General features: G+C 51.0%; 1 protein-coding gene across 4 annotated transcripts in view; it reads left to right on the top strand.

The window, feature by feature from the left end:
• Positions 1-27,096, top strand: part of LOC122373017 (SPARC-related modular calcium-binding protein 1-like) — a 44,646-nt gene that overhangs the window by 10,273 nt on the left and 7,277 nt on the right. The window contains exons 2-14 of one of the 4 annotated variants that reach the window (XM_043350736.1): positions 7,680-7,875; positions 8,888-9,022; positions 13,565-13,669; positions 15,394-15,441; positions 15,590-15,679; positions 20,684-20,801; positions 21,589-21,716; positions 23,721-23,798; positions 24,539-24,619; positions 24,994-25,143; positions 25,544-25,693; positions 26,256-26,352; positions 26,792-26,879. In XM_043350736.1, coding sequence (XP_043206671.1) covers positions 7,680-7,875; positions 8,888-9,022; positions 13,565-13,669; positions 15,394-15,441; positions 15,590-15,679; positions 20,684-20,801; positions 21,589-21,716; positions 23,721-23,798; positions 24,539-24,619; positions 24,994-25,143; positions 25,544-25,693; positions 26,256-26,352; positions 26,792-26,879 — 1,464 coding nt within the window. Of the gene's footprint in view, positions 1-7,679; positions 7,876-8,887; positions 9,023-13,564; positions 13,670-15,393; positions 15,442-15,589; positions 15,680-20,683; positions 20,802-21,588; positions 21,717-23,720; positions 23,838-24,538; positions 24,620-24,993; positions 25,144-25,543; positions 25,694-26,255; positions 26,353-26,791; positions 26,880-27,096 lie in introns of all 4 variants that reach the window. The other 3 variants (XM_043350734.1, XM_043350737.1, XM_043350735.1) reach the window with 3 other exon arrangements.

Raw genomic sequence — 27,096 nt, 5'->3', positions numbered from 1 at the left:
TTTAAATGAAAATGACGAGTTTCTTATCCAAAAGGTGTGTGTTTGGGCCCTCTCTGATGAAAAGCGATGCACATTAGGATGATGCACCTTTTTTATTCTGAATCGACATTCCTTTTTTAATTGATTGCCGTTTTCCCATAGTGAATCGCTCAACTGTGCACAGCATGGCGGTTAAAAATGTGTCGCAACTCATATTTCCTATTTGCGCCTGACATGGTCGCAAATAGCTCAAGAAGGGAAAGAAAGGGGAAAAGAGAGAAATGAAAATGAGGTGTTGCTGAAGCTTGCAATGTGTGGCAGGGGATGCCAAATGTCGTCACCGACTGCAGGGGTGCCGAATTCAGGGCGGACCTCGAATATCATACAAGATAGCCCGCGAAATTGGGGTTTCCGCCTTCTTTTCGCCTTCGGTGCATCACGTGATCAGTTTTTACTCACGTAAATGTGTTGGATAAACGTTCCTGTTCGAGTGATTGAGTGCTTTGCGTATAGGTTATCTTTTTGAGATCACATTTCGTCTTTTCCGGCGTCGCATTTTTGTCATTTTTAATATGGGGAAACCCATAGACTTATTAGCGACCCTCCCCGGTCGCTAATCGGGAAGAGTTCCCTATTAGCGTTTTTTGCAATGGTTTGCCAAAATGCTCACTACAAATAAGTTAGTGAATATTGGGGCAGAAAATGACTATACTTTAATAGAAAAATGAACGATCTCTCCGAAAATCAAGCCAGTAACACAGTGGCACCCACAGAGCGTGAGCAATGACGGTTCAAATTAAGGGGGTCGCTAATTAGGCACCTTACCCTACTTGCTGCAAGGACCTATACCGATTATACTCCGCATGAGCGTGATTGAGAGCATCAGCCTGTTGAGAGACATCTCATCGGTAATAATTAGATAGCATAGGTACTATGGTATTTCAGGTGAAGGAAAATGTCTCGTTTTTCGTCTGGATGACACTAACCAGTAGTCCTATTTTTATTTCGAGAATGGAAGCCGTTCTCTTCAGTAAGATGATGTTTTCTATTTTTTTCCTAGTGGTGTCCAAGATGATGACTATGCCTACCATCTTATGGTGATGCAGCATCCATGGTAGGTCACCATATTGCATGATATTTCAAAATGTCCAAGGTGACAGACTTAAGTCGGTGACAGATTTGGCATTCCATGGGAATGCAGTATCCGTCTAGGGGTCGTTCAACCGGCACTGTACCTGCCAATAGGACAGCAGCCTCCGTGCATTACAGGACTTTCCATCCGTTGTGACAGTGACTGTCATCGCCGGTGACAGGAGTGTCGTAGGAAGGTGACAGCTACGACAGTCAGCGGTGACGGTTCAACCACTGTCGGCGATGACAGTTGCCAGTCAGTGATGATGCTCTGCCACTGTCAGCGGTGACAGAGCTGTCACTGTCGCGGGGACAGTTCGACGACAGTCAGTGGTGAGCCGGTGACAGTTTGGTCACTGCCCGCGGTAACACGTCGACTTCTGTCACCACTGACAGCTGCCACGGCCACCACTGACAGCTGCCTCTGCCCCCGCTGACAGCTGTCACTGCCGGCGGTGACAGGTCGAAGGCGGCCCACTGCGGTCTGCCGCGCCGATCGGCGGCGTCGATACGTCGGCGGCGGCTCCGGCCCGCCTGTTAGCGCTGTTTAAATGCTCCGTCGGGCATACATTACGGTGCAGCGCTCTCTCGGGCTGCAGCGGGTGGCACATTCCGTCGGCGTGGACCGGTCGTGCCGCGGTCCGGCGCCCGCCCGGCTGCCGCCCCCGCGACAACTCGACGGTGCCGATGACGTGCTCTGAGATACGGGACTCGGTCGAGCCGCGTCCGGCGGAGACAGGGTGGTGAGGCTCGCCGGGCCGGTCGCCGATTATGTCGGCACGCCTGATTGAAAGTGGCATGAAGTCTGAGCGTCCACCGGCGCCCACGGTCAGTGATTAGACCGGCCGCGGGCCGCGCGAGCCGGCACTCCGCCGCCGGACACGAAAATAGCTCCACAAGGCCAATGTCACAGGGCCGCATTCCTCCGGGAACTCACTGTGACAGCGCTCGACGGGAGGTAGCGACGTGACAACGCCTGGAATGATTCTCGAGAAAGGATTCTGGGGCCGGTTGGAATTGGCTGGGACGAAAGAGTACAATTGAAGGAATAAGTGGAATTGATGAGGGTGCCTATATATCTGCGACTTGCGAGTTATGTTTCTTGCCACACGCACACACATTGTCCGTTGTATAGGAAAAATAAGTCCAAGTCCAATCGCGCCTATTCAGCGAAACTGCGTCATAGTTTACATCGAAGAGTTGCTCGAGATCCAGTACAAAAACATCAAACCATTTTCAGACCCGAAACACACCGCGAGTGTATGCGACACACGCGACGGCGTTATGTTCGTCTCTGAAATGTCACCGTCTCTGGAGTGGCCGCGGAATTGACGTTACCCAGATATAAGTGTCCAGAGAACGGCGCTATTACGGGCCCACTAAAGCTGAACAGTAGGGCCGCAGTCGGCGCTCGGCGGCTCGTGCCGGCCGTTCGCCGCCGTCTCAGGATAAACAGCGGCCCGCCGCTGGCGCCGGCCGGACGACCGCATCCCGGCTTCATGACTCACGCCGCAGACATTGTTTATTTCCGTATCTGAGTGGTGTCGTTTCTGCTATTTAATAACCCCTACGTCAATGAAAGCCGGGCGTGCCGCTCGCTGGTGGGGAGAGGGACGGATGGAGTCGCGTGCCGCCGCGGCTCGTTCGATCCCCGCGGCCGCCCGGTCGGCCGTACCCGGCCGCGTGTTCGGCCTCAGATGCCGGTGTCCCGGGCTCGCGCCGCCCCGTTGCCAGGCTGGCGGACGGCGTCGGGGACGCGGCTGGCGGTCCGGCCTCCGACCGCGCGGTCCGCCGGGACGCTCCTCAGGTCCCCGGCACGGCGCTCGTGTGGAGACGACAGACCGACAGACTGGCCTGCGTCCCAGTCTGGTCAGACGACCCGTCGATCGGCGCCCGATGGCGTCATCCGGCCTACGGCGCCGCAGAGCGTCATCACTTTGCAGGGCGTCATCGCCACGGGCGGCCTATCGACACGGTTACCGCTGCGGGTGTCATCGGCCCCATCACTGCCACACGGCGTCATCCATGCAGAATGGCGTCACCCCTGTCAGCGGCATCATCACTGGCGCCGGGTACCATCAGTTGGTATAGCGCTATCTCCTCAACGCCACGTCATCACATCGTACCGCACGTGCCTGAGGGCTGCAAATGTCCCCCTGATGGATAGACTCGCCTAAGGGCTGCCACTGTCCGCGTGAATAGACTCGCCTCTACCATCGCTGCACCGTCTTGCCAAGAACCGAGGTAAATCACTATCTGCCCGGCCGATTTGATACATTCTGGGCACGATGAAAGACGTCAGTGTAGAGCCATTTAACACCGTCAACATAGTTCCACTGCGTGGGCGATGTGACGGCTGTGAAACACTGCAGGAGTCGGCCACAGGAAGCTATTAGCATATCCCCATCCATCACTCGCCAAATTCGCTCTTTGATCCGCAAGGGTATCGCTTTCGGCTGCTTATTTTAGTTGCGTCGTGTATTGTTGATGTTTTGTGGTGACTGCTCGAATAGTGACCAATTTATTCGAATATAGATGCTGTCGGCTGTCGTGACGGCGCTGGCAGCTCTGTCCGCTCACATCCGGAGATCGGTCAAACAGGAGTCCCGCTGGCGGGGGACCAGGGCCATTTGTCTCTGGCATCACAAGGAGCGTCACTATTCGTGGCAGCACCGGCCCACCAGAGTAACATCGCGCTTCAGAAATAGCCGCATCTGCGTCACTGTTCGTCCTCGCTGCGTATTTTTAGCCGCCGACGGTCCTGGGTGACATAAGCTGAGTGCGATGGGTCTACGGGACCGCTGCGTGCCTGTCATCGTAACTCGTCGTTCTCGGCTCGTGGTTCGTCGTTTATAGCTCAGCTCGTCGTCCGTCGTTGCCGGTTCCCCCAAGCCGGCCGTTGATATTGAAATGACCGACGGCGGGGATCCCTGTCGGTTGACAAGAGATGATAACATTGACTGTAGAACAGCGGCGGATTCGACGGCGGAATCTCGGGGACAGAAGCGTTGACGGTAGCTGTCGTCTTTGGGTATTGTATGTAGGTGTGCCTGAAAGTGGCCGCCCTGCGGCTTGTCACGCATTACACAACCGCCGAGACCGACACAGCTGGCTCAGTTTTTAGTGGGCCCAGAGCGACTGCCATGGCTCATTTGGGAGACCGGTTTGAGTTTTCGATGTAGGCTAGGAACATGGGCGTTTATGCTTCTGGGTAGGCGGGAAAATTGCTGTTTGATTGAAATTGTCCTCTTGGTGATAAGCACGAAACCTGATCGGGATTTTTAGCTGATGTCTTGCACATTGCGGTTTTGAGTAGGTTTATCATATGTTAAGTGCGGTTAACGAGTCTGTGGGACATGCTGCTATCAGCGGCTGGCCGCAACGCCGTTTTTGCCTGACAGACTAGTCGCACATGCACGACGGCCGCAAGATAACTAATAGTACATCGGTTTTACGGCCGTTCGGCAATAAAACGCTGACAAAGTACTATGGGACGTATAAATTGACTGCAGATAGTTACTGCAACCAGACACGGACATGGTAAAATCCTTATCGCGGCAGTACAAATGCGGTAATGACCTGACACCCGCCGGCCTGAAGAGACAGGGGTAGGGCCGAGAGACATGTCTCCTATTTCAGGGACCCGTATCAGGTTACCTCGAAACCCCAGTCAACCGACTTGGCTTTGCTTTCTCTCCAGGCATGAAAGATTGGTCAGTTGCCCGACCAATTCAGACTGCCTTACCGAATCGAGAGCGCTCTATCGGATAGCCATTTGACGGGAAGTGTGAACAATCCTGATGGTAGTGTGGTCGCGGTTTCCGAGGGGATGAGTCAGTATCTGATGTGGCACGGCCAAATACTCAGCCTCACCGTCGGCGGTCGGGGGTCGGCGGTCAACCACAGCCCCGGAACGCTGAGTCAGTTTTGCCCTGGATCTGTATACAAACGCCCCATTTGGAGCTCAAACCGAGCTGTGTCAGTGATCGGACGAGTCGAACAGCGCTTCTGGCGCCGGAGCTCTGACAGAATCTGTGTCCGATGTCCAAAGAACCGACGGCGGGCGGGACCGTGTCACGACGGCGGACAGAGCTGTCTCCGTGATGGGATGGCATGGTGGTGCGTCATCCTGCCGGACTCTGCATGGCTGGAGGATACTGGGACACGATCGGATACCAGGCAGGTGCCGAACGGATACCGACTGGATACCGACAGGATATTCGTCGGATACCGAGCACCGAGAACTGAGCACTGAGCGGATACCGTGCAGATACCGAGCAGCAATCGAATACCGAGCAGACACCGAGCACCTGCGCCGCGACCAGCGACCGTCACGGTCTCTGCGGTGCATCCTGTTAGCGGCTCACCCGGGCCACTGAATTCCCAGCGGCGCCGGCGCCGCGTCTCGGACGGCACGCTGCACGGACTCGTGACCCCCGCAGGCCGGTGGCGACGACCCATCAGTTGATGCATTCACTCCTCACGGCCACCGCCATCCTGAAGGATGGGACAGGGGCCGGTCCCGGCGCGGCGGATGCCGACGCGTGGCACCGGTTTCATTTAGCTGGTATCGATACGGGCTGTAAATCCAGACGGAGCCAGTAGAGGAGTGAAGGAGCCGGCTCCGAGGAGTGAGGACGGTCTGGTGGTATGGCTATGGCAGAAAGGGTTGGAATAGGGACTGGAATAGCATAGAGAGTAGATGGAAGGAATGCAGAAAAATGGCACAGAGACGCAAAAGAATCTACTAAAGAGGTGTATTTTCAGTGCTCTACATGACGAGTCCTCAGATTGTGATGAAAAGAAACTTTGTTGTGATTGTGGTGAAAAGAAACTTGATTGTATTTCCATTTCAAGAAGATGCTACTTCACTCAAGCGGAAAGTCAAAATGAAACGGTTTTACTGCTTTTGCTTTAAGCAATGCATTGGTTTTGTCACTGTTGTCCTTGGTTTCATTGAAAAGGCTGGAGGATGCTTAGGGGATTTGTGAATGTTGCGGTGTGGTACTTCACGTCTTCATCAGGTCCAAAAAGCTTTCTTGCACATAATGAAAACAAAGTTCTTTTTACAATGTTTTTGCGGGGCATAAATAGCAGCTTCAGCCTTTCAACATGACTGCACCAATGCTATTTTTAAAAGCTATCGCTGGATTAGGTAGCGCTAATGGGCTGTAATTACGATCTAACATGCAACAGAAGCCGCAAGTCACTTGTCAATGTTCCTTTTTGCCGCTAGCTAGTGAGATTGCCATTAATGAATTCACCCGTTTTGGCCAGTAGCGGCCAATCCTGCATTTTTATCTAATATTTCTGCAAAAGCTGTTTGAAGCGCTTACAGCCAAACAACAATTCCAGCGATGCTGATACTGTGAAGTTCATCCATCCTTTATCATGCACCGAAGCAATTATAATGCAAGACAGTCCTGTTTATATCCAGGTGTGCGGCATGCTTAGCAGTGGCAGAGTGGTATCGTGCTGAGTAGCAGAATCCAGGATGTTTTCTGACATGACCGGTTTATGGAGATTTATAATTGAAACGGTTCAGAACTTCAGATCCTCAAGGACGGCTTTTGGTAGTTCCGTGTCACCCAGTTAACACGCTGTTTGATGTTGACCGTGCCTGGCGTGACAAATATGTACTCTGAAAATTGGTAATGAAGAGAATAATTGTTTCCTTCATGCCCGTGCACTTCTACAACTTAACTGGCTTTCTTCCATCTCCTATCTTCTCTCCGTCCCGTAGCCTTCTCCGCTGGGTTGCCTCGTGACTGCGACATTTTCAACTGAACTAACTCAAGTTACATCTTCGTTCCTTCCCGTGACATCTCCGCCCACTCTTTGCCACGGCCTGTCGAGCTTCCCCACATCATCTTCAGTCTTCACCCATCCCCTCAATGGCATCTCCACCCCTCCCTGCAGTGCAGTGGCATCTAGTGAGGTCCCACTCCTACCAGGCACCACGTCTCAGCCCGGCCGGCCTTGCCTTGACAAGGCCGCTGCAGCTTAGCAAGAGAGGCGCCCGGACGACCTCGCCAGGGTCGGCAGAGGCCGGAGCCTGTGCAGTTGTCATGCGCCTCAGCGGCCGGTCCGGGATTCCCGCCGCATTCCTGGCACGTGCTTGACCGCTGTCTGACCCGGCCCGGAACACCGGTGAGCTCAGAACGCTCCGGTGACGCGGATCCGTGAGCTGGTTAGCAGAGTTACCGGATATGTGGCGCTGCTGATGTGGCCGACTGGTGTTGCAGGGAAAGGATGGACAATTTGCAGCCGGTGTTAGGTGAACAATCGTTGTGCCGTGTAGCTTCGCCTATTGACAGTGAGCCGTGTTGTGTGGGTGAGCTGTCCGACATTGTACCCGTGTCTTTCCTGGCAGTCTGCCGTGTTTTGGGCCTGACGTATCCTGACAGTCTGTCCGAAGTCTGCTGACAGTGTGTCCTCAGCATTCTATGTCCCCTGTCTGGCCGTGCCCTGACAGCCACCACGCCGACCTACTGACGGATATTTGTGCCCTGTCTCCTAGCCCCTGTCTGCACACGCTTAGTCCTCACCCTCGCGTCTCTCTGTTTCAGCTCCCGATCCAGGCGGACAGCGAAGCGGTCGCCCCGCCGCGCCGGTGTACCCCAAACTGCGACGAGGCGCAGCCGCGGCCCGTTTGCGGCACCGACGGGGTCACCTATCCGTCGCGGTGTCACCTGGGTCTGGCCGCCTGCCGCGGCGCAGCCGTTCAGCTTCAGCACATCGGCAACTGCGTCTCCAGCAGCACAGGTCAGTGAGAGGCGCTGCGGCCTTCGTGGTGAGCAGTCCCCGACTGGGAGGCTAGCGAGATGTCCCAAAGTGCTCGGTGTTGTAAGATAATGTGTGAGAGAGACTGGGAGCTTCATGATTGGTCGCCAGTGACCGAAGGCAGAGGGAGGTTTGTTAGCATCTCATTGGCACCCTTTGTTTCTAGTTTTGCGATGACTGATACACTGCTCCCGGGAGGGGCGAGGCTAGCGACGGAAGATATGTATCTTAATGTCAGATATGATCGGCTGACTTGAATTAAACTTACCACAGGCTGAATGAAACTCGAATATAATTGTTATGTAGTGTGTGTCTCGGCGACCAGCTGGGACCGGGCACTGCGATCTCCCAGCCCGTCAAACGGCCGCTCTGCCGGTGGTCGCTGTCGACACGCAACTGTGATACTCGCGCGATACAGGTGGCTGGACACTGGTCATGAATGATGCAGCTCCCGCAGACACCTCAAAGACTGAGAGGAATGTGCCAGGAACGCGCGGCGCGGCGGCGACGGGCAGTCACCAGCGCGGACCGTCGCCAGCACAGAACTCGGGTCGGCGCTCTGCGACACCGACCCACTGAGTTGCAGCACTGCGACACCGACTGGCCGAGTTGCAGCACTGAGAGATTTCAGCAGCAGCTCACGACAGCCATGCCACGAGCGGCACTCGTGACGCGCTGACCCGGAGCCAGCCGCATCTCAAGCAGCGGCAACGGCTCTACGCTGAAGCGGCACCGGTTTTCAGAAGATCTGCCGGCTGAGGTGTCGGCGCTCTGACACTATCGCCCAGATCCCTGGTCATGCGCGCCGTGTTAACACTGACTTTGATGCGTGTTGAAGGCTGATGTTTCATGCTTGCATAAGCACTTACGTTTCGCCAGGCATGCGTGCATACTGTTTTGGCGAGTGATGGATCGGCAGCTATTCTCGCCCGTCTGGGGTTGACGAATATCCCAGGTCTCCGCGGGTTAGGGATGACTCTCTGTCTGGTTTCAGGGGACAGCGCGTGCCTGAGGAAGCGGGCCGAGGCCCTGGAGGGTCACCCCGGCGGCTCACTGCCTCAGAACATCTACGTGCCACAGTGCACCGCAGAGGGCCTGTACGCCGAGGTCCAGTGTCATCGTGGCTCAGGTAGGTCATCATCCGTGCTCCCTCACCGCAGGCGAAACTAACTCAATTGGGACACAGTACACAGCACGGTTTAAAAATACACAAGGTATTTACGCGAGGTGTCCACTTATCTTCAAATAACATTAGCTGTAAAAAAAAAAAAAAACAGTCGTAACAGGCGTCGCGACTGTTTGTTTCTCTTGTAACCCATCTCATGATTTAAAGATGGCGACCGTCGTTGCCCAGTGTCTCCGCAGCTACTAATTAAGGGCGATCCATCAGGGCACCTAATAGGCTCTGATGTACATCTACAAACATCGTGGGGCTCTGGAATGTGTCTTATCAAAAAATCTGGATCGTAATTGTCGTGTAGACGAGTTTTTTGTCTGTCCAGACACTTCATGAGGTTGACGGTGCATAGGGCGTTTAATTCATCGGGAAGAGTGACCGTCAGTGATGGAATGATTACAAATATCATAGATATATAATGTTATTAAATCCCTATGTCAAGGATGTAATTGATGTCCGTATTTAAATACTTTTCTCACCAATTGCATACATTATATAGTTTCGAAGGAAGGTATACGTCATATCACTGTTTGGAGGTCTGTTAGGGATCATTTGAGTTGGCTTAACTTCACTCGTAATGAGCAAGATTGGAGTGTCCCGTAGAGCGTTTGCGAAACGATCGATATGTTAAATATGTTGGGTACCTATCGTTGCAAATCGTGGGATGTTTCATGTTTGCTTATTAAAAAAATTATTTCAAATAAAAATAAAGTCGACGTTTTGAAATGTATTCACTATTTATGCCATGGATTTTGAGCATACACAAATGCATTAATTACATTGCTTTTTATCCTTTTCTATGCATTCTACCAGAAGCTCAACATCCGTGTCTAGATCTACTGAATGGACCTTTCAAATAAATCTTAATGCCAATTAGCACACACTATTCCTACCATCTCGATTTTGACTGTTCAGACAAAGTGGGGAAGTTTCTCTCTCGGCCTCGAATGGCCCAATACTTACGTCACGGGGCATGATTCAATCTTTGTGATATTGTGCTTGTAATTGGTGTTTATGCATCAGTCGTACTTTTGAGAAATGACGTGGCTGAAGGCTGATTCAGAGTGGCTATCGTAAAAGTCACAAAGAGACGCTTTCACAATTGTTTGATGACTATACTTGACATCATTCCTAACATTGATTATTTTCAAGGTTCCTTTCAGCTGTTTAAATATATTCTTTTTATTAGATTTTATTATTATTTTTTATTTTGGTGGGCAGCATATCTGTTTGGCACTAACCTATACCATTTCGTCCAATCAGCTTAAATCTGTTGTTGCATTTTAACGGCCCGTTTGTTATTCAATTCAGCTGGATGGCCTGTCATAGACGTCTTAATTTACCTATGAGGCCGAATTTGATCAGTCCCCCGAACCTGAGCCCTTCCAGTTCCACATATTAAAAGGCCAGTCCATGTTGTGGACTGACTTCAACTCCATCATTCCGCCAGGCTCACGCCTCGCTGCATAGCGGTCATTCTGCTCCGCATCAATGTGTACTCCCTGCTCCAAATGCTCACCAATCCCGAAGGAGAGGGAGGGGTTGCGTCAGACTGTACCTATATTCAACCCCGTTGCACCTTGGTCGGCCCAGCTGATCTCATAGTGATGCGACGAAGGTACCACGGCGGGCAGGGAAGGGCGGCCAGGGGTCAACTATGCGGATCCTGTGCGGCGGCGAGGGGCGCGGGCCGCCGCCGGCCGGGCCCAGTGTCCGCGCGCTGCGGAGATACGCCGCGGCCCCGACGCGACGGTCGCCCGTCAGTCGCGCACGGTGATGTCAGATGACGTGATGACGTCAGACGCAGCGCTGCCATTGGCTGCCGAGGAAGCTTTATGAGCAGTGCGTTGTCCTGACTGCATTCCAGCGGCGCTAATGCTTTATTTGAGCTCGTTCTCGGCCGTGAGTGTCGTTTATATGTCACGGCTCTGGCAGCTGATGCACAATGTTTAATCATAACATGGTGTTGGACATGTTTTATCACTTTCGGTGTGTCTGGCAGCGATCAACGGTGCAAGCAAAATTGGTTTGTGCGGGCGTGCCATGCGTGCTTTCTTGTTTGTATATTATGAGTTTTATCCGTATTTAATTAATATATTCGCCATTTAAAACATGACAGACACTTCACCGTTAAAAACGATGCGGGATCTTTATTTTTGACCTGACGTCAGTATATAAATGCTATCTATTATTAACTTTGATAAACTTCGCTCATGGAAATGGGGCATTGCCAACTGCCCCTCTGCTAGCTAGATAAGCGTGGAAATAATAATTTATTCATAAATCATAGCTCGTGGCTAGATGAGGCCCACCCGTGCAATAAAGTATGATGCAAACTGAAAGTAAACCCCCAACTGTTGGATATGCTTACTGTAAGCAGAAGTGTTTTTCTGAGCCAACACTGTAGATGACGAAAGCTATGCAGTCAGTTGACTATGAGGCGAGGACACTGGGTGTCATCCACCTTGTGACAATGCAAATGATCTCGTTGCGACCTTATAACAGATAGTTTATTCAATTCGGATGCATGTAAACACCGTGCATATTGATCAATGCGATGCAGATGAGCATTCCTCGCCGGGTTGTCGCGAGGACACCTGTGTGTCCGGCATTGGACCGCCAGTCTGAATACCAAGCAGCGTACGTACCACTCGGCGAACAAAGCGCAGTGTTGGACCCGTACACAGCTTGTCATAATAAACATACGCGGGGCAACTGGCAGTGCGGACAGCCGGTGGCGACTCGACTGCCGGTATTCGGAGGATGACAGTGTAGGGGGGGGGGGGGAGTCACTTAAGTGGCCCGCCAAACTTCGTGACGTCTAAAAATTTAAAACAAAACGTACCAACCCGCACATCTGCTAAAGCAGAGGCCCCACCTGGACCACTCAGCACGGGGAGTTTTGTCGTTTGTCGCGCCCCGCCGCCGAGTGTGTGGGGTGATCTGGTTTTTACACGGCACTTTTGTCGCTGAGTCGTGCACGTGGAGGAAACGCGACGTCGCGATGGGGATGTCCTTTAGCCGGGGCGGACAGCGCATTCAGGAGCCGGTGGCATGATGCAACTGTGGGCTACCACACGCCGACCGCCAGTCGGACAATCAGGCCGGGGCTCGGCGACTGAATGAATTGCGGGAAGGCAGTTTACGGAGTGGCCTGACTTTTCCGTGGGTTCTGTTGAGTGTACCTGTACGGTGGTTTTAAGACTGGGCCTGTCCAAAGCTAGGTATAGGTGGCATTGAGACTGGGCCTGTCCAAAGTTATAGGAAGTATTTAGCAAGAACAGCGCTTGGGTATGTGTAAAAGATGTACATTATTTTGTCTACATACCTGCATATGTATATCTTTTTTAATCAACCAATCTAATGACAATCATGAGCCAGTGTGCTTTTAGGTAATGCAGGAGTTGAGAGTTGATAAAAATGCTCTTAGACTTAGAGCAATGGGAAGCGACCCGTTGTAAGCCGTTGCAATACGGGCTCACCCCTTAGGTAGTTATTCCTTCTACGTTATGGGGTCTGCCGCATGTCAATGTATGTACACTGTACAGCTCTCAGCAGACTGCGAGGTAGGTATTCTTTTTTGAACAAAATCGATAATAACTCAAAGGCTATGTTATCAGTAGGTCGGAACTCATTGCACATAGATGCGCCATGCCCCATTCCTTCGATGAGGTCTATCACTAGACAAAGTATACGCCTTGTGCGGCAATAAAATGCGAAGGTTTGTTTTTGGGGCAAATATAAACTAATGGTTTTTGTTGCCAAACTGGATGGAAAATGAATACGATGATAATGCCAATCTAAGGTGCGGAGTCTCGCGCGTCTTGCTGTTACGATTTTCGAGTGACCGATAGCATAGTATTCGCCGTATTCTCGTTTTTGTCGAAAACAGAATACCTACCACGCAATTTGCAGAGGGCTGTACGTGAGATGCGACTTGTCATTTACCAACCTGCCGCCTTGGCCCTTGAATGCCTCCCTACATAGGTTCCCACACAACTGAGCAGTCAACGATGCTCACCATGTTTAGAAAATCGAGTGAGGCAACGTATGACGTCATCGGTATTCAGGATGACGTCACATTGTCCACGGCAAGGGGGCGGGTCGCCCACAGCCGCCCCGTCGGCGTCCTATGTTTGCCTGAACCGTCAGGGCCGCGAGAATCCAATGCTGACACATGCCTGGTGGCTGGTAGTGCACTGCAAGTTCTGCAACAAGACCGTAGTTGTGTAAAAATGCATCCCGGAAACTGCTCTAAAAACTGCATTTAAAATAAAGATCGTTATCGGTCATGTATTGCGTGATTACATTGTATAATAGATCGTATTACCATCTTATCCAAATAGACTTGGATCGGGATTGACCGTACATTAAAATATCGCTCACGCAAAATAAGGACGGAATCTACATTTTCCAACACTGTTGAAGCCAGCTATTTCTTTGCCCTCTTGCCCGTTCACCGATGTGCCCCGAGTGACCGTGTGACTGTTCCAGGTCACTGCTGGTGCATGGACGAATTTGGTCGGGCGGTGCTGGGCACAGCTGTTCAGCACGCCCAGCCCGACTGTTCAGGCCGCACCTCCCGAGCATCCACGGATGGTGAGAGGACGACCGGGCGGCCGCCGTGTGGCGTTCTTCCTCTGTCTGTCTGTCTGTCTGTCTGTCTGTCTGTCTGTCTGTCTGTCTGTCTGTCTGTCTGTCTGTCTGTCTGTCTGTCTGTCTGTCTGTCTGTCTGTCTGTCTGTCTGTCTGTCTGTCTGTCTGTCTGTTTATCTGTCGGTCTTTTCATCTGTCGGTCTGTCTGTCTGTCTGTCTGTCTGTCTGTCTGTCTGTCTGTCTGTCTGTCTGTCTGTCTGTCTGTCTGTCTGTTTTTGTGTTTGCCTCTCTCTCTCCCTCCCCCCCCTCTCTCTCTCTCTCTCTCTCTCTTTCTCTCTCTGTTTCCATCTTTCGCTTTCTCCCCTTCCTCTCTCCCCCTCTTTCTCTCTCAACGTGACTGATAGCTGTATGTATGTGTATGTACGTTAACAGTTTTAACCCTCGCCCGCACATGGGGGGGGGTGGTTGCCACCCCCCCCAGGTAGTCTTTCTGCTCTGCACTCAACATTTTTAGCGCTAGAACGCTGATTTTTCGTATAGCTGCTCCTCTATCCTTTCTTGATGTCCACTGAAAATTTCAAGTTTCTGTGATTTTTGGTTTCGGAGATATGACCTTGTTTTTCAGGTCATGTCATGACCCAAATGGCCAATTCTCAACATCTTGCGTTTGCCATGGGTCTTGCGAGCTTTTGACACCCTGATTTCGGCCTTTTTTGCCAGTATTACCTCCCACCTATCATGGAACATGTTGTTCGACGATGTACAGGGGTCAAGGTCAGGGTCAAGGTCAACCTAGGTCATCTAAGATAATTGCGTTTTAGGCAAGCTGAATTTACTTTTTTTGAATTTTTTTGACTGCATTTTTGGTAAAAGCTTCTCAGAGCATGATTTCATGTAATATGGACCCAAAAACAATCGGTGCACACATCAGTATACACACAGACACACACAGACATACAAACACATATAATTGACCTTGACCTAACTTGACCTGAAATGACCTCAGCCGCAAAATTCTGGTCGGGTAGTGTGACAAAGAGGTTCTAGCTGGCCTGGCACCAGAAAACAGCATCGTCATCGGTATTTGATAAGCAGCGCACTTGATATCCAACGGTGACCCAAAACAGCAACATTTTTTAGTTTGACCTGACCTGGAAGGTCAATGACTGACCTGAGAAGGTAAAACTGGGTATCATTGGATTCGTCTCTTCCCAAAGAATCTTTTTGGTCTTTACCGCTAAGCTCTATCTCCAACAGGAACGAAATGGCGCGGGGGGGTGGCAACCACCCCCCCCATGTGCGTTCTAGGATGGGAAAATGGCATGTGCGGGCGAGGGTTAATCCAAACCGATCGTTTATTCTTTCGGAGTGAAGCGGGTAAATGCATACGCATTGCTAGGAACCACTGCATACTTGTGGCTTTGGTATGGTCACTGTTTACGTTAGTGTTGTGGGTCGGGAGATAACATTAAGTAAGGGCGTGTAAATATTGACATAGACAACGATAGCGTGAAACCTTATAGTTGGTAATGGCAATTGGCATCCACACGAAAGGCAGTGCTCAACCACTCAGCTCAGAAAGGAGTCGCTGTAAAAAGGATCGTGTTGAACAGAAAATAGTGTGATGCGTCTGGCCATACTCACAGCATATTTGTTGCCATCTGAGGGGCCTCGTGTAAAGTTTGTGAATTGTTCCTTACACAGCTGACAGCTCATGCTCTGTTTCAGTGGTTGCTGCATCGAAAAACGGCAGAACAAGGAAGAGGCGAAGGCGAGGTAAGAATAAAATAAGTTTTTAAACGTTATCGTATTGGAATGGGCTGCTGCAGAGCTCTTGAATTTTGATGTCACAACTTATTATTCGCACCCCACTGTTTCATTCAGTGTATGATTATTAACATTTCGTTTTATCTGCTTACTTCAGGCTGCGGGAGTCGTGACAGGACGGTGTTCAGGGCGGACATTATGAAGATGATCAAACGAGAATACCAACGCCGAAAGAGAAACAGAAACAGTAAGTACCGAGAGTAACAACTAACGCTCAATATGTCACCTCGTCTCATATCTCCCCAGTCAGTTCATGTATCAATTACCCCTTTAACCCGCGCGGGGCTGGGGTCTCCAGCCGAACGCGCGGGGCTGGGGGGGGGGGTAAATTTTACCCCCCCCCCCTGTTATCTCCCGAACTAATGGTCCGATTTGGAAAATTCGAACGCCAATCGAAAGATCTCATCACGAACAACTAAAACATGTACTTAATTTAAAGTTTGAGGTCAAGGTCAAGGTCAGGTCAAGGGTACAAATTGCAAGTTTCTACAGTATCGGCCTTGCACCGTAGTTGCCGAAGAATGGAGTCATGGACTGAGACTGAATGCCCAAAACGTGTTTTTAGGCTACCAAGACAATATTCGTTGCATATAATATCATTCAGAGGTCAAGGTCAAGGTCAGGTCAGGTCAGGTCAGGTCACCAAAAACAAAATATAGAAAAGGGCATGTGCGACACATGTTTTATGGGTCATTTTACTAATAGAATTCAATAGGCACACTCAATAAGTGATATGGACCATCTCTGGATGAATTTCAGGTCGAGGTCAGGTCAAGGTCAGGTCAAGTGAGGTCAAATTTTGAAGTTGGTTGTTAAGGCCTAAAAAGGTGTCTATCTGATGCAGTTTTTCACGGCGAATCGAATGGTGCTATTTTTGTTTCCGTACGAGGTCTAGAACTTCCAAAAAATTCATTTTTCAAATTTTTGATGTGTCGTGACGTCATAAAATTGTGAATAACTCCCACATTTTTGAACCGATTCTTCTAAAAATTGGTATGTAGGTGCACATAGACTACCTCTCTGACATATATTCCGTTTTTTTTTCGATACACTCAAAATTTTGGATTTTATAACTATTTTCCCAAAAAAGTCAGTTTTTTTGAAAAAAAATTGGGCCAAAATCCAAAATTTTAAAAAACCGAGATAGCCATTTGATAGACAAAGTAGAATTACGTATAACGTCTTGAATCCTTTAAAAATGAAGATGTTAGCGGCGTTTGAAATTTTGCCGTTTTTGAGGCGAAAATGGCGAACATGACGTCACTAAAACGTCAATTTCTCAAATATTTTCAGACGGATTTCGCTCAAATTTTCAGGGAACGTGTCAAATTGATGTAAGAAAAGGTACTGAAAGTTTGGCGGCGCTGCGCGCCGCCGTTTTTGAGATATTGCCAAAATTCGCGAGGGGGGGGGGGGTAAAATTTACCCCCCCCCCAGCCCCGCGCGGGTTAAAGGGACCCACCCACCTTCAAAAAAAGTTCATGAATTGGCATGAAAGTGATGTCGCTGGGTTCTGAAAGAGGGAAAACTAATAGCTACCAAATTTCATAGAATATTCACCGATTTTCAAGATATTAGACTTATACTTTTGTTTACTTTTTGGGATCTCCGCTGTTCCTAGCGACTTTATTTGAAAGTGTGGCACTTGTTGCGCGCAAAGCAGCATATACCACCGCGTGCTACCAAGCGCTTTAGTACCTAAAAGATTTAAAATCGTTAGATCTGCGCTGAAGTCACACATTCAGAGGGGGCATTCTAATGCATTAGCCCCTCTGAATCCAAGTGCTGCAACTGTGAAATTAGATATTTTCGATTTGAAGCATTTCTCGATCTTGTGAGTGCTCAAACCGGTAAGTGCAAGCCAGGGACCCCATTTTGTGTATCTCAACCCAAAACTTATGTTAAGGTGGGATGGTCACTTTAACGCCTCGATCAGTCCCTGAGCACCGTTCCGTTCCTACCCCGTCTCCCAGCGCCAATAACTACCCGTCATTTTACCCGTATCGCCGCATCGCGTCACGTTCGTACCCCACGGCCAGCCGGGGTCGCGGTCCGGACCTCCGGCACCGTCCGCACCTCCGGCCACACACACCTCCACTGTGCAAATCACGGCTGTTTGTTTGGTCAGCCCGCAGAGAGTGATGTAGAGCGGTCGAGCCTGAGAGGGCGCACATACCTACCGGCCGCGCCCGACCGACCGGCCTAGGCTGTTCTCTCTGGCGGGCTGGCTCGGGACGGAGATGGGGGCGAGACAGTGGGAAGGTCAGAGGCTCGAGCAATTAGCACCGTTTTAGCTGGAGGGCAGAAGTCCAGGCAAGAAGTCAGATAAGTGCGGCGGAGTGTGGGGGAGGAGGCAGGGAGATGTGAGGGGGAGATTTGAGGGAATTGTAATCAGTAGCGGCGGAACACCTTCAATTAAGGGGGGGGGAGGCACTGCCGACTTTTGGTCCCATTCTTTCCATGCAACGCCCATAGGGCTAATGTTAAAATGCCAAAATCAAAGGGGGCACGGTGCCCCGGTGCCCTCCCCGTTCCGCCGCCTATGATTGTAATAAAAGTAGACTAAAAGGAATAAAAGGAGTAAAAGTAGAGCGTGAAAGCCGCATCATGTACGTCGGAGCAATAATGATAAGGAACAAGGTCTGTTCCGTGCTGGTTTCTCTTATCCGAGGCACCTTTTCCGCTGTAGCGATATGCCAACAGGGTACAACGGTGCTCGAGTTTGGAAGATAGACTAAACACAACGGTTGTGTAGTCTGCGGTTTGCAACTAGCACGAATTGGCTAATCGACGAGAAATCACAGCGAATGATTCAGCTATCCATCCGATAGCCGATGTGCCTCCTAAAGATGGTGTAGTGAGCATTGTGAGCTCGTTAGATAAAGTGAACTTTTCCTTGTAGTTGAAGATGCCGAATGATATTTCCCTAGCTTGATGCAGTTTGGCAAAAAATATAAACGTCAACTGGCACGATCTTGTGCGGTCGCCACCGTCCAGACATCAGATGCATGTCTTTGGGGCCGATTGGCTGATACGCTGGACTTATGCACCATTGGTCTTTGGTTTATCTGGCTCTACTAACCACAATCTCTCAAATCAGACACCGCAAATTAAGCAGTAACAACTAAAAAAGGCGGTCTGTCTGCCTCACAGTCTCACAGCGCATCAGTGGCGCCCAACCAACCCAAAACGCCACGTGTTGTTTTTTTTTTTTGGGGGGGGGGGGCGTCGATGCACTCACTGGCACCCGCTGGACACCAAAAGGTATCTAGCTTGGTTCAGACTCGGACACCTGCCTACCGGAGACCGCGGAGCGGTGCGATCCGGTGTCCGACGACACTGCAGGGAAACCCGGCGCCGGTCACGACTCGGTGGCGGGTGCCGCACATCCGGGACTCGGCGACACTGCCAGTGGCGCCATGAATGTGAATACATAATCAGATAAACGCGGGGCGCCGACAGCCGGCGGCCGGCGTGCGGGACGATATCGGCCAGGTGTGCACCGAACGGGTGCCAATGGGACGGACGGCGCGGGCCGCACCGGGCTGGACGGTCGGCGACGGACGACCTGGCTAGCTGGACGACCGGCGAGGGACGATCTATAGTTGCAGGCGAGGCAGGCCGGAGAGGGACGGTCACTGGACGAGGCCACCCAGCTGACGGGGGCGAGCCAGGCCGACGGGAGGTGCTATACTGATCTAACTCTGTTCTCTGTGAGAGATGGTGCTGAACTGGGACTAGGTTTAACCCGCGCCCCGTTGGGCTCTGCCGAGCAACGCGCCCCGTTGGGGGGGGGGGCATTTTGGCCCCCCCTAAGATCTCGAGAACCACGCAACCTAGCGACAAGCGGCAAACGGTGTTGGATAGCCCTATCAGGGAACTACCTTGTGACCCAATTTTATTGACCTAGGTCAAACCGATGACGTCACAGGTCAGGTCAAAGGTCCAATTTTCACCGTTTACAGGCATTTCAAGAAATCCGTTGTAAAATCGAGTAAAATGCATTTCATTGAAAATCATCGATGGGAAAATGTTCTTCAAACACATATTTTGCTATTTGAGGTCACTGATACCAGGTCAGGTCACAGAGGTCAGGTCACTGGGGGGTCACAATATGAAAGTGTCGTGTGATACATGTTTTATGGTCCATTTTACATGACAAATGCGATTATGTGGGTCAGGCAGCCTTTGGGGCCAGCTAAGGTCACGTTTTGGTCAAGGTCAGGTCAAGGTCAGGTCAAGGTCAGGTCAAATTAGGTCAAATTTCAAAGTTGATATTTTTGCATAAAATGGGTATCGAATCGATGCAGCTCGTCATGGGGAGTTCAATGGTGGTCTTTGTTTTGCCGTACGTGGTCTAAAATCGCAAAAAATTGAGTTCAAAAATTTGACGTCATCATTTTTGAACAGTTTTTCGCTATAACTTGGCCAAAAAACGAGATATCGATCTGAAATTTGGTATGTATATAGAAGAGCGGGAAATTCGGAAATTTTTTTGATTTTTTTTAGTTTTTCTAAAAAAATCAATTTTTTGAATTTTGAGGGTCAAAAACCCAAAATTTTGAAAATTCGAGATAGCAGTTCTGTAGCGCCGCTTTTTTCTACCAGACCATATAAAGAACTTTGAAATTGCTTGATAACTGTAGATTTGGTGAGCGTTTCAAGATTGCATGTTTTTTGCTCATTTTTGCTCGAACATGACCTCAGTTTGACCTCAATAACTCCTGACCTAAGGTGACCTAAGACTTGAAATTTGGTGTGAAGGTGTCAAATTGATGCCCGGGAAGGTACTGAAAATTTGGTGGCGCTGCGCGCCGCCGTTTTCTTGCTATTCAGGAAAAACTACAGGGGGGGGGGGGCAAAATGGCCCCCCCAACGGGGCGAGGGTTAAGAGAAACGAACAGAAAATAGCCTTTTTGAAGGTCTTGTTTAGTTATAGCGCTTTATCTAGCATGATGGCGCTACACTTTCGCAAAGGATTATCCAGGAAGCAGATACCACCAGCTGTTTCGCCCTCACTGCGACAGCGGCCGGGCGGTATGCAAATAATCAACGATCTCAGCATTTATTGATCTATGTCTGCACTCTGGCCACATTATGGTCGGCCCAGAGCTTCAATGGCGTCTTCCGAGTGTTCGATGTTGTGTTGATGCGACTTCTTTTTACGCCCACACTCTGTTGTTCTCGGCAGACCGCGGTCGCTCAGGCGCCGACAGCTTGGGCACCCTGGCGGCGGAGTGGAAGTTCAAGCGGATGGACAAAGACCGGGACGGCAAAATCTCGCGCCGGGAGATTCGCCGCCTAAGAAAGTGAGTACAAACACAGTCACTCGTCACCAGCGTGCTGTCGCCACGGGTCGTAATCGTTCAGTGTGAGATGTTTCGTAAGAGCTGTGAAGTGATCGGGCGTTTACGAGGATGTAATTTGTCGGACTGTGAATCTTTCGCCGGTCGAGATGTTTAGGTAAGCGAGACATGCATGAGCAGTGAAATCGTCATGCTACCGTGCATACATGCATATGCACGACGCCGGTTCGACCAACCAGAGACACGGACTCATTGGTGGACGTTTGAGGATTAATCGGCCTTGTTTGGTCGCTATCAGTTGACACGTGCACGCTGAACAAATGCCGGACAATTTGTATTTGAGTGACCCCTCTGACGGTGACAGTCCAGGGCACGTGCGACATATCTGGGGGCGCGGCCAATGTCATTATCATGCGTCATGTTCGGCGACTATCTGGCCCGCTGCAGGTGCTGTATTTGACAAATATCGGCGCAACAGGTGCTGTGGACTGCGTGTCCGCCCGGTGCCACCTGTGACTGGCCAGGTGCAGGGAGCGCGCGCTGCCTGCCTGCCCCGTGACAGTGGCACTGCCACCGGGCCAGTGAGACTGTTGCTTGGCAGGTCACAGCTTGTCGATGAGTTAACCACGGAGTAGAACTAAGCCAGGTGATACTGCGCCAGACGTCAGACCTTTATTTCTGTGGCTGAGCTGTGCATCCGGTCTGTGGTTTGATTTAACAGTGAAAACTGAGCAAGTATACACCTGTGTCTGACTGTGACTGATCCCCAACGCACTGCTCTGCTCGACAGGAAGGCGCGGCGTCGGCTGAAGCCCGCACTGTGCGCTCGCCGCTTCTACCGATACTGTGACACCAACTCGGACCGGTATATGAGCAAGCAGGAGTGGCTCATCTGTGTCGGCGTCAAGCAGGACAATAGTGAGTCACCGACCCCGGCCCCGTCCCCGGTGTGGTCCCTAGACCCCTGCCCAGTTCTCATAGTAGTCCCTAGACCCATCCTGGGCCCGATGTGGTCGCGAGACAGGTATCCCAAACCCGGTCCCGTCCCCCGGCGTAATCTTAACACTCATCCCGAGTCCGGCCAGGTCCCTAGACGTATCAGGAACCCGGCCCAGTCCCTTGCATGGTCCCTAGACATATCCTAACCTCAACCTTGTCACGCACTCATTCCGAGCCTTTCCCCGGTCTCTTTACTCATCCTAGTCGAATTTCGGTCCGTCGGGCCTGAACGCTTTCCGACTCCACAGACTTTCCACCGACTCGTCCCGAGCATTTCCCATCCTTTACATGCCTAATTCATTTTCTCTGTCCTCTGCAATGCTCCAGCGTTTCAGCGTCTTTAAATTGAACACTCTCGGCCATTGGAGAGTGTGTAAGCTGTCGATAGTGCGCCATCGAGTTGCCGTCACTGGGAAAGGCGTCATCGTCCCGAATCTGTTCCCAAATGGACAGTCTGTGTCGTCAGCACCACCCCATTCTCGATGGGCCAGTCGACGTCAGACAGTGTCGGGACAGTCGGTACATTCGCCAATCTCAGCGGTGCCAGTATCGCCGTGCTCGGTCGAGCAGTTTGTCGCCGCTCACAGTCGCCGCCCGGCAGATACGTACGTTTGTTGTTCTTTGACGAGCGTCCTGTGACAGTATGAGGTGTTACTGGTACTCTACAGGCGACTCTGACGGCACAGGAGTCTGTTCCTCGTCCACGAGGTGTCTAGAGGTCGGACGGACCCGAGTCATCACTCAGCGGGTCACAATTGGCCCTCAGTGACCCTTAGACGCTAACGCTCACTGACTCGTCTAAATCTGCCACTTGACACAGCTGGGATCGAAAATTATTGGTGGTTGCCGAGTGAGTAATGTACACGCGTGAAGTTCAGCTTAGTTAAAAAACTGATCTTCTCCCTGATCTTCCAGCAAAAATGGGCATACCTATACATAGTAGTGGACGATCTCGTTCTTGCATAGCAAGTGTCCATATGCTATCTAATCAGACGTTTGTTTTTTGAAGGACACCGATGCATCCTGGGTGGCAATCTCGCTTCAACCAATAGTTACCTTCCTAATTGTGACGCTTCTGAAAGACACGTTGGTCTAACGACGCTCCATCGGTCATTATACTCGGGGAAATCCGTATGGTTTCATTGTCGGTATCAGGTTTCGCTGGAAGAGATCATGCGCCGGCATATTTGGCAAACAAGATGGCCCACAAAAAGGAAATTCCCAACATCTTTGAACTAATATAAGAACAATGCATTTAATTCACAAGACAATAATTGGCAATAAAACGCTGGAGCGGATGCAGAGGATTATGAGAAAATAAACCCTATTTGCATCCTTTATTCCTTTATTGAATATCATGTACCGTTCTGAACCATCACTCCTTGTCTGCACATGTTATATAGCTACTGTGTTTGTTGTGTGATTTTTGTTGTGAATATGATGGTTATTTGTGCCGAAGCCCGTTAATGAATCATGTACGAACTAAACTAATTGTTGTCAGAAGTATGTATGCGTGTCGCCTGATATGCGTATCCGGTATGCTCCTGTTCCGATTCCTCCCAAGGGCCGCCGCGAGGCTTGGCGCTTGCCATGGTGCTGCATGGTTCCTGCTGAACCCTGATCCCGGCACGTGAATCCCTCGCGCGGCAGGGACACATTTCATGCATGCCAATCTCTGGGGAGAGGGAGAGCGGGCAGGGCTAAAATGCCTTCAGCAACCTCTGCTCTGCCATCTGCTCTGTGTTCGGACCTCCAGTACTGGTCCGCATCTTGTGAATACTCCAATAACCTCAGCTGGAGCCAGTGCCAGCCGTCCGTCCGCTGACCCGCATGCCGCCGGTAAGTGCTGCCACCTGCCGATCCGCCCCGCACCTCCTAGTTGCGCCACCAGCCGCCAGGGCGCCGGCCGGCTCATTGATGCAGTCTCTTTCCGTGTGTTTCTTGCGCTGAACGAGGATCGCAAGCCGTCGCCTGACGCAGCCGACCCGCCAGACAGCACAGGTCAGTCGCTCGCGGACAGACGCGGACACGGCCCCATAGGTAAGGCCGGTCCCAGGCCTCAGAGCCAGGTGGAACCGATCTAATAAACCCGAGTGCTTTCTGAAAAATGCAGACCGGAATTAAGCTAGCCTATTTACGGCTACTTTTTGCATATATTCGATTTCTTCAATAGCTTTAATTTCCAGTAAAATGTAAAATACTGTTCGCTGTGCACTGAAATGCCCCGGCGACTGCAGTCAGAGGCGTCACCAGAGACACTTCCCGTCAGCATGGTGTCAATGTGAGGGACTGCATGGATCGTGACGGCACGATATTTCTAACTTGGTTTTCACAGTACACCCCTCTGCTGAAGCCTCTGACTGCATCATGAATCATCTATCATTCTTTCTCACACCCAAAAAGCAAGTGTTATCTGTTACATACCTACGGATGTTTATATATGGAGCGGTCACCTTGGGTCTTAACGGTTCTGAATGTGGATACTCTACAACTGTATAGCCGTCTTATCGTCCTTGGCACAATGATCTGGGGGTGCTTTTCCCGCTCGGCTTGCTGCGCGCTGTCGGGTCTCCTGCGCCGCGCTTGTGGCCCTGTCTCTCTGCCTCTCTGTCTCCCGTCTCCTGGCCGGTCGGCCGGCGGTGGCGCAGGTGGCGCCACCGTCGCCGGCCGCTCCGCCCCGCCGCCAAAGGCCGGCCGCGCTGACACGCGCTTCTATGTCTCTTTGTGTGTGTGCCTGCTAGACGCCCGCCTGGAGCCCCTGTCGACACGCGATAAAATGTTCAAGATGTTGGCCAGCACCAGTGACGAAAAGGCTGCCGATGGTGAGACCTGCCTGCCACCTAGCGAGCGCCCCCGGAACTATCAAGAGCGAGGGGAGCCTGCGTCACTAGCCTACTTGGGGACGCCACTAGGCTTGAGCACATGTCCTTAACGCTATTCTATCTAGCTAGTCTTAAATGTCCAATTAGCTCTCCTTTTTTACGTCAGCATAGTTGCATAGTTGAATAGCCTCTTGCTTCTTAACTGTGTAGAGCATAGAGCAAGCAGTCTTTCTCTCGGGCTTTGTTCGGACTTCCCTAATGGGAGCTGGCTTTTGGCGCTGATCCGGCGCTGGGTGTGTGTGTGTGTGGGGGGGGGTGAGTGCGGAGGGGGCCCGGCTGTCCACTGACTGCCGTCTGCCGGCTCGCCTCCGCAGAGCAGGAGAGTGACTGTGAGACGGACCGGCGCCAGGCGCTCGACAATCAGCGAATGGCCGAGCTGGAGGGCAAGCTGACCAACAGCTTCTTCATCCCTGAGTGCACGCCCGACCACAAGTACAGCCGCGTCCAGTGCCACAAAACCACCGGTCAGTACACGAACGATTGAATGAATGAATGAATGAATCAATGAATGAACTAGATGAATGAATAAATAAATAAACGAATATATGCATAAAGAAAGAACGGGATAACGAACGAAAAAATGTATGCACGCATGAATGATTGAATGACTGAAAATAAGTGAGTGGATGCATGAATGAATCAATCAATGAGTCAATCAATCATGCAGTCAATGAATACTAGTGAAAACGTAAGCGACTTTCGAATGCCAAACAATGAAGTCATTGTCTTGATTTTTTTCTCTCGTAATATCACGCTAGTCACTAACAGTACTAATTCGTCATTCAAACGAATGGAAGGGTTACGAGTTACGACCGTACAAAATAGCATCCATCGGAGCGTTACCCGTTTGCCTCGTGCCGTCAGGTTACTGCTGGTGCGCCGATCCCGACACTGGCGAGTCATACCCTCAGCAGGCACCGGTTAAAGACAGCGTGCCCGACTGCTCGGCCATCCGACCACCGAGCGCAAAGCCGCGCCCCAAGAGTCGGCGGGGCCGCGGCCGACTGCCCAAAGGTCAGTGTCAGTGGTGAGCGCGCCCCCTGGCCTCTCAAAGGAGGAGCTAGCTATCCCGATACAGCAGAGAAACCGCCCTGTTGCAGTAGAGACCTAAATAATGAATATGATACGGTAGCATGACATATGTTTGCTAGGCATTCTCCAAAGACATTTTATTAACCTGTATGATTTGTAGATATTTTGACACATCAAACGATTTTTAGATGAGCCTCAGGTTTTGCTAAGAATATCCGCCGTTTATTTTTAGTCGGTCTTTTACGCGCCCTCCAGTCCAACAAGTTTTGGCACCCTGTTCAGCATGTATCTGTCATATCATCTTCATAAACATCTCCAGACGTGGTCATTTCATGAGAGTTGTGAGACAGCGGCGCCTCTTCAGCGCTCCTTTGGCCTCTGATTGTGCAAGTCGAGTCTCTGAGCTCCTTCCTCAGTAGACCATTCACGGTCTGGCTCAGCTGAATGCTGACGACGCTGCTGAGTGCTGACTGCTGACATCCCTCTGCTGACCTCTGACCTCTCCGCTGACCTCTGACCCCTCCGCTGACCTGCTGACCCCCAGTGTGCCGGAGCGGTGCTGGTTTGCAGTCGTTCCTTCGCCTGCTCATGGATCACCTGACAAGTCGACTCATCAAGGCGCTTCAGCAGAAAAAGTACATGTAAGTAACGACAAAAGGGACCGTATCTATCTCTTCACTGAGCTGTATTCCGTGTCAGAAGCACATGATACAAGTGTATGGCCCTTTAAAAAACGGAGCAGTCAAATGTTTACGAGATTAATTCAATCAGACAAACGATTATGGTACTTGATGTGTATTCCTTTACATCACATTTCTAATCTACTGGGGTAGCCGGGTCATGCCCGGCTACCGCTTCCCGAGCGCTGGTACTAGCAGACGTACCGCTAGTTACCGTGTTACTCTTGGCTCTCGTGCTCAGTTTTGGCCTCGATAATAAATTGATCGCCATTCAGCCGGGGCAGACGGAAGGAGAGTTGAGGGGAGGGGAGAGGAGGGGAGGCAGGGGTCAGAGAGGCAGCTGCGGAAGAGTTAGGAAGTAGCACAGACCGGCCACTGACGTGTTTCCATCCGTTCACAGACTTCCGCGCGACACTGGCGGACAGCGGAGCTTTGAGGAAAAGGTGGCAGAGTGGAAATTCAGCGCCACAGACACCAACGAAAACAAAGTAAGTGCTATCCTAAATCGTATTATACATTTTCTTGCATGTAACTTCATATCGCATGTATGTACCTAACCTTATTATCTCTCGCATCACGCATGTTTGATAACATCTTTTTCCATTCATGCACACTGGTTCTGGCCACGTAGACAGCCGAAAAATGAATTGGCCGAGGAACGTTCAACACTGTATTAAGCGGGGTTGGGCGGGAGGGAACCGCTGG

This window comes from Amphibalanus amphitrite, unplaced genomic scaffold (assembly GCF_019059575.1).
Source record: "Amphibalanus amphitrite isolate SeventyFive unplaced genomic scaffold, NRLGWU_Aamphi_draft 001431F_arrow, whole genome shotgun sequence".
Taxonomy (NCBI): domain Eukaryota; kingdom Metazoa; phylum Arthropoda; class Thecostraca; order Balanomorpha; family Balanidae; genus Amphibalanus; species Amphibalanus amphitrite.
Note: the sequence above shows the minus strand (reverse complement) of the source record. Positions and strands in the feature narration are given on the sequence as shown.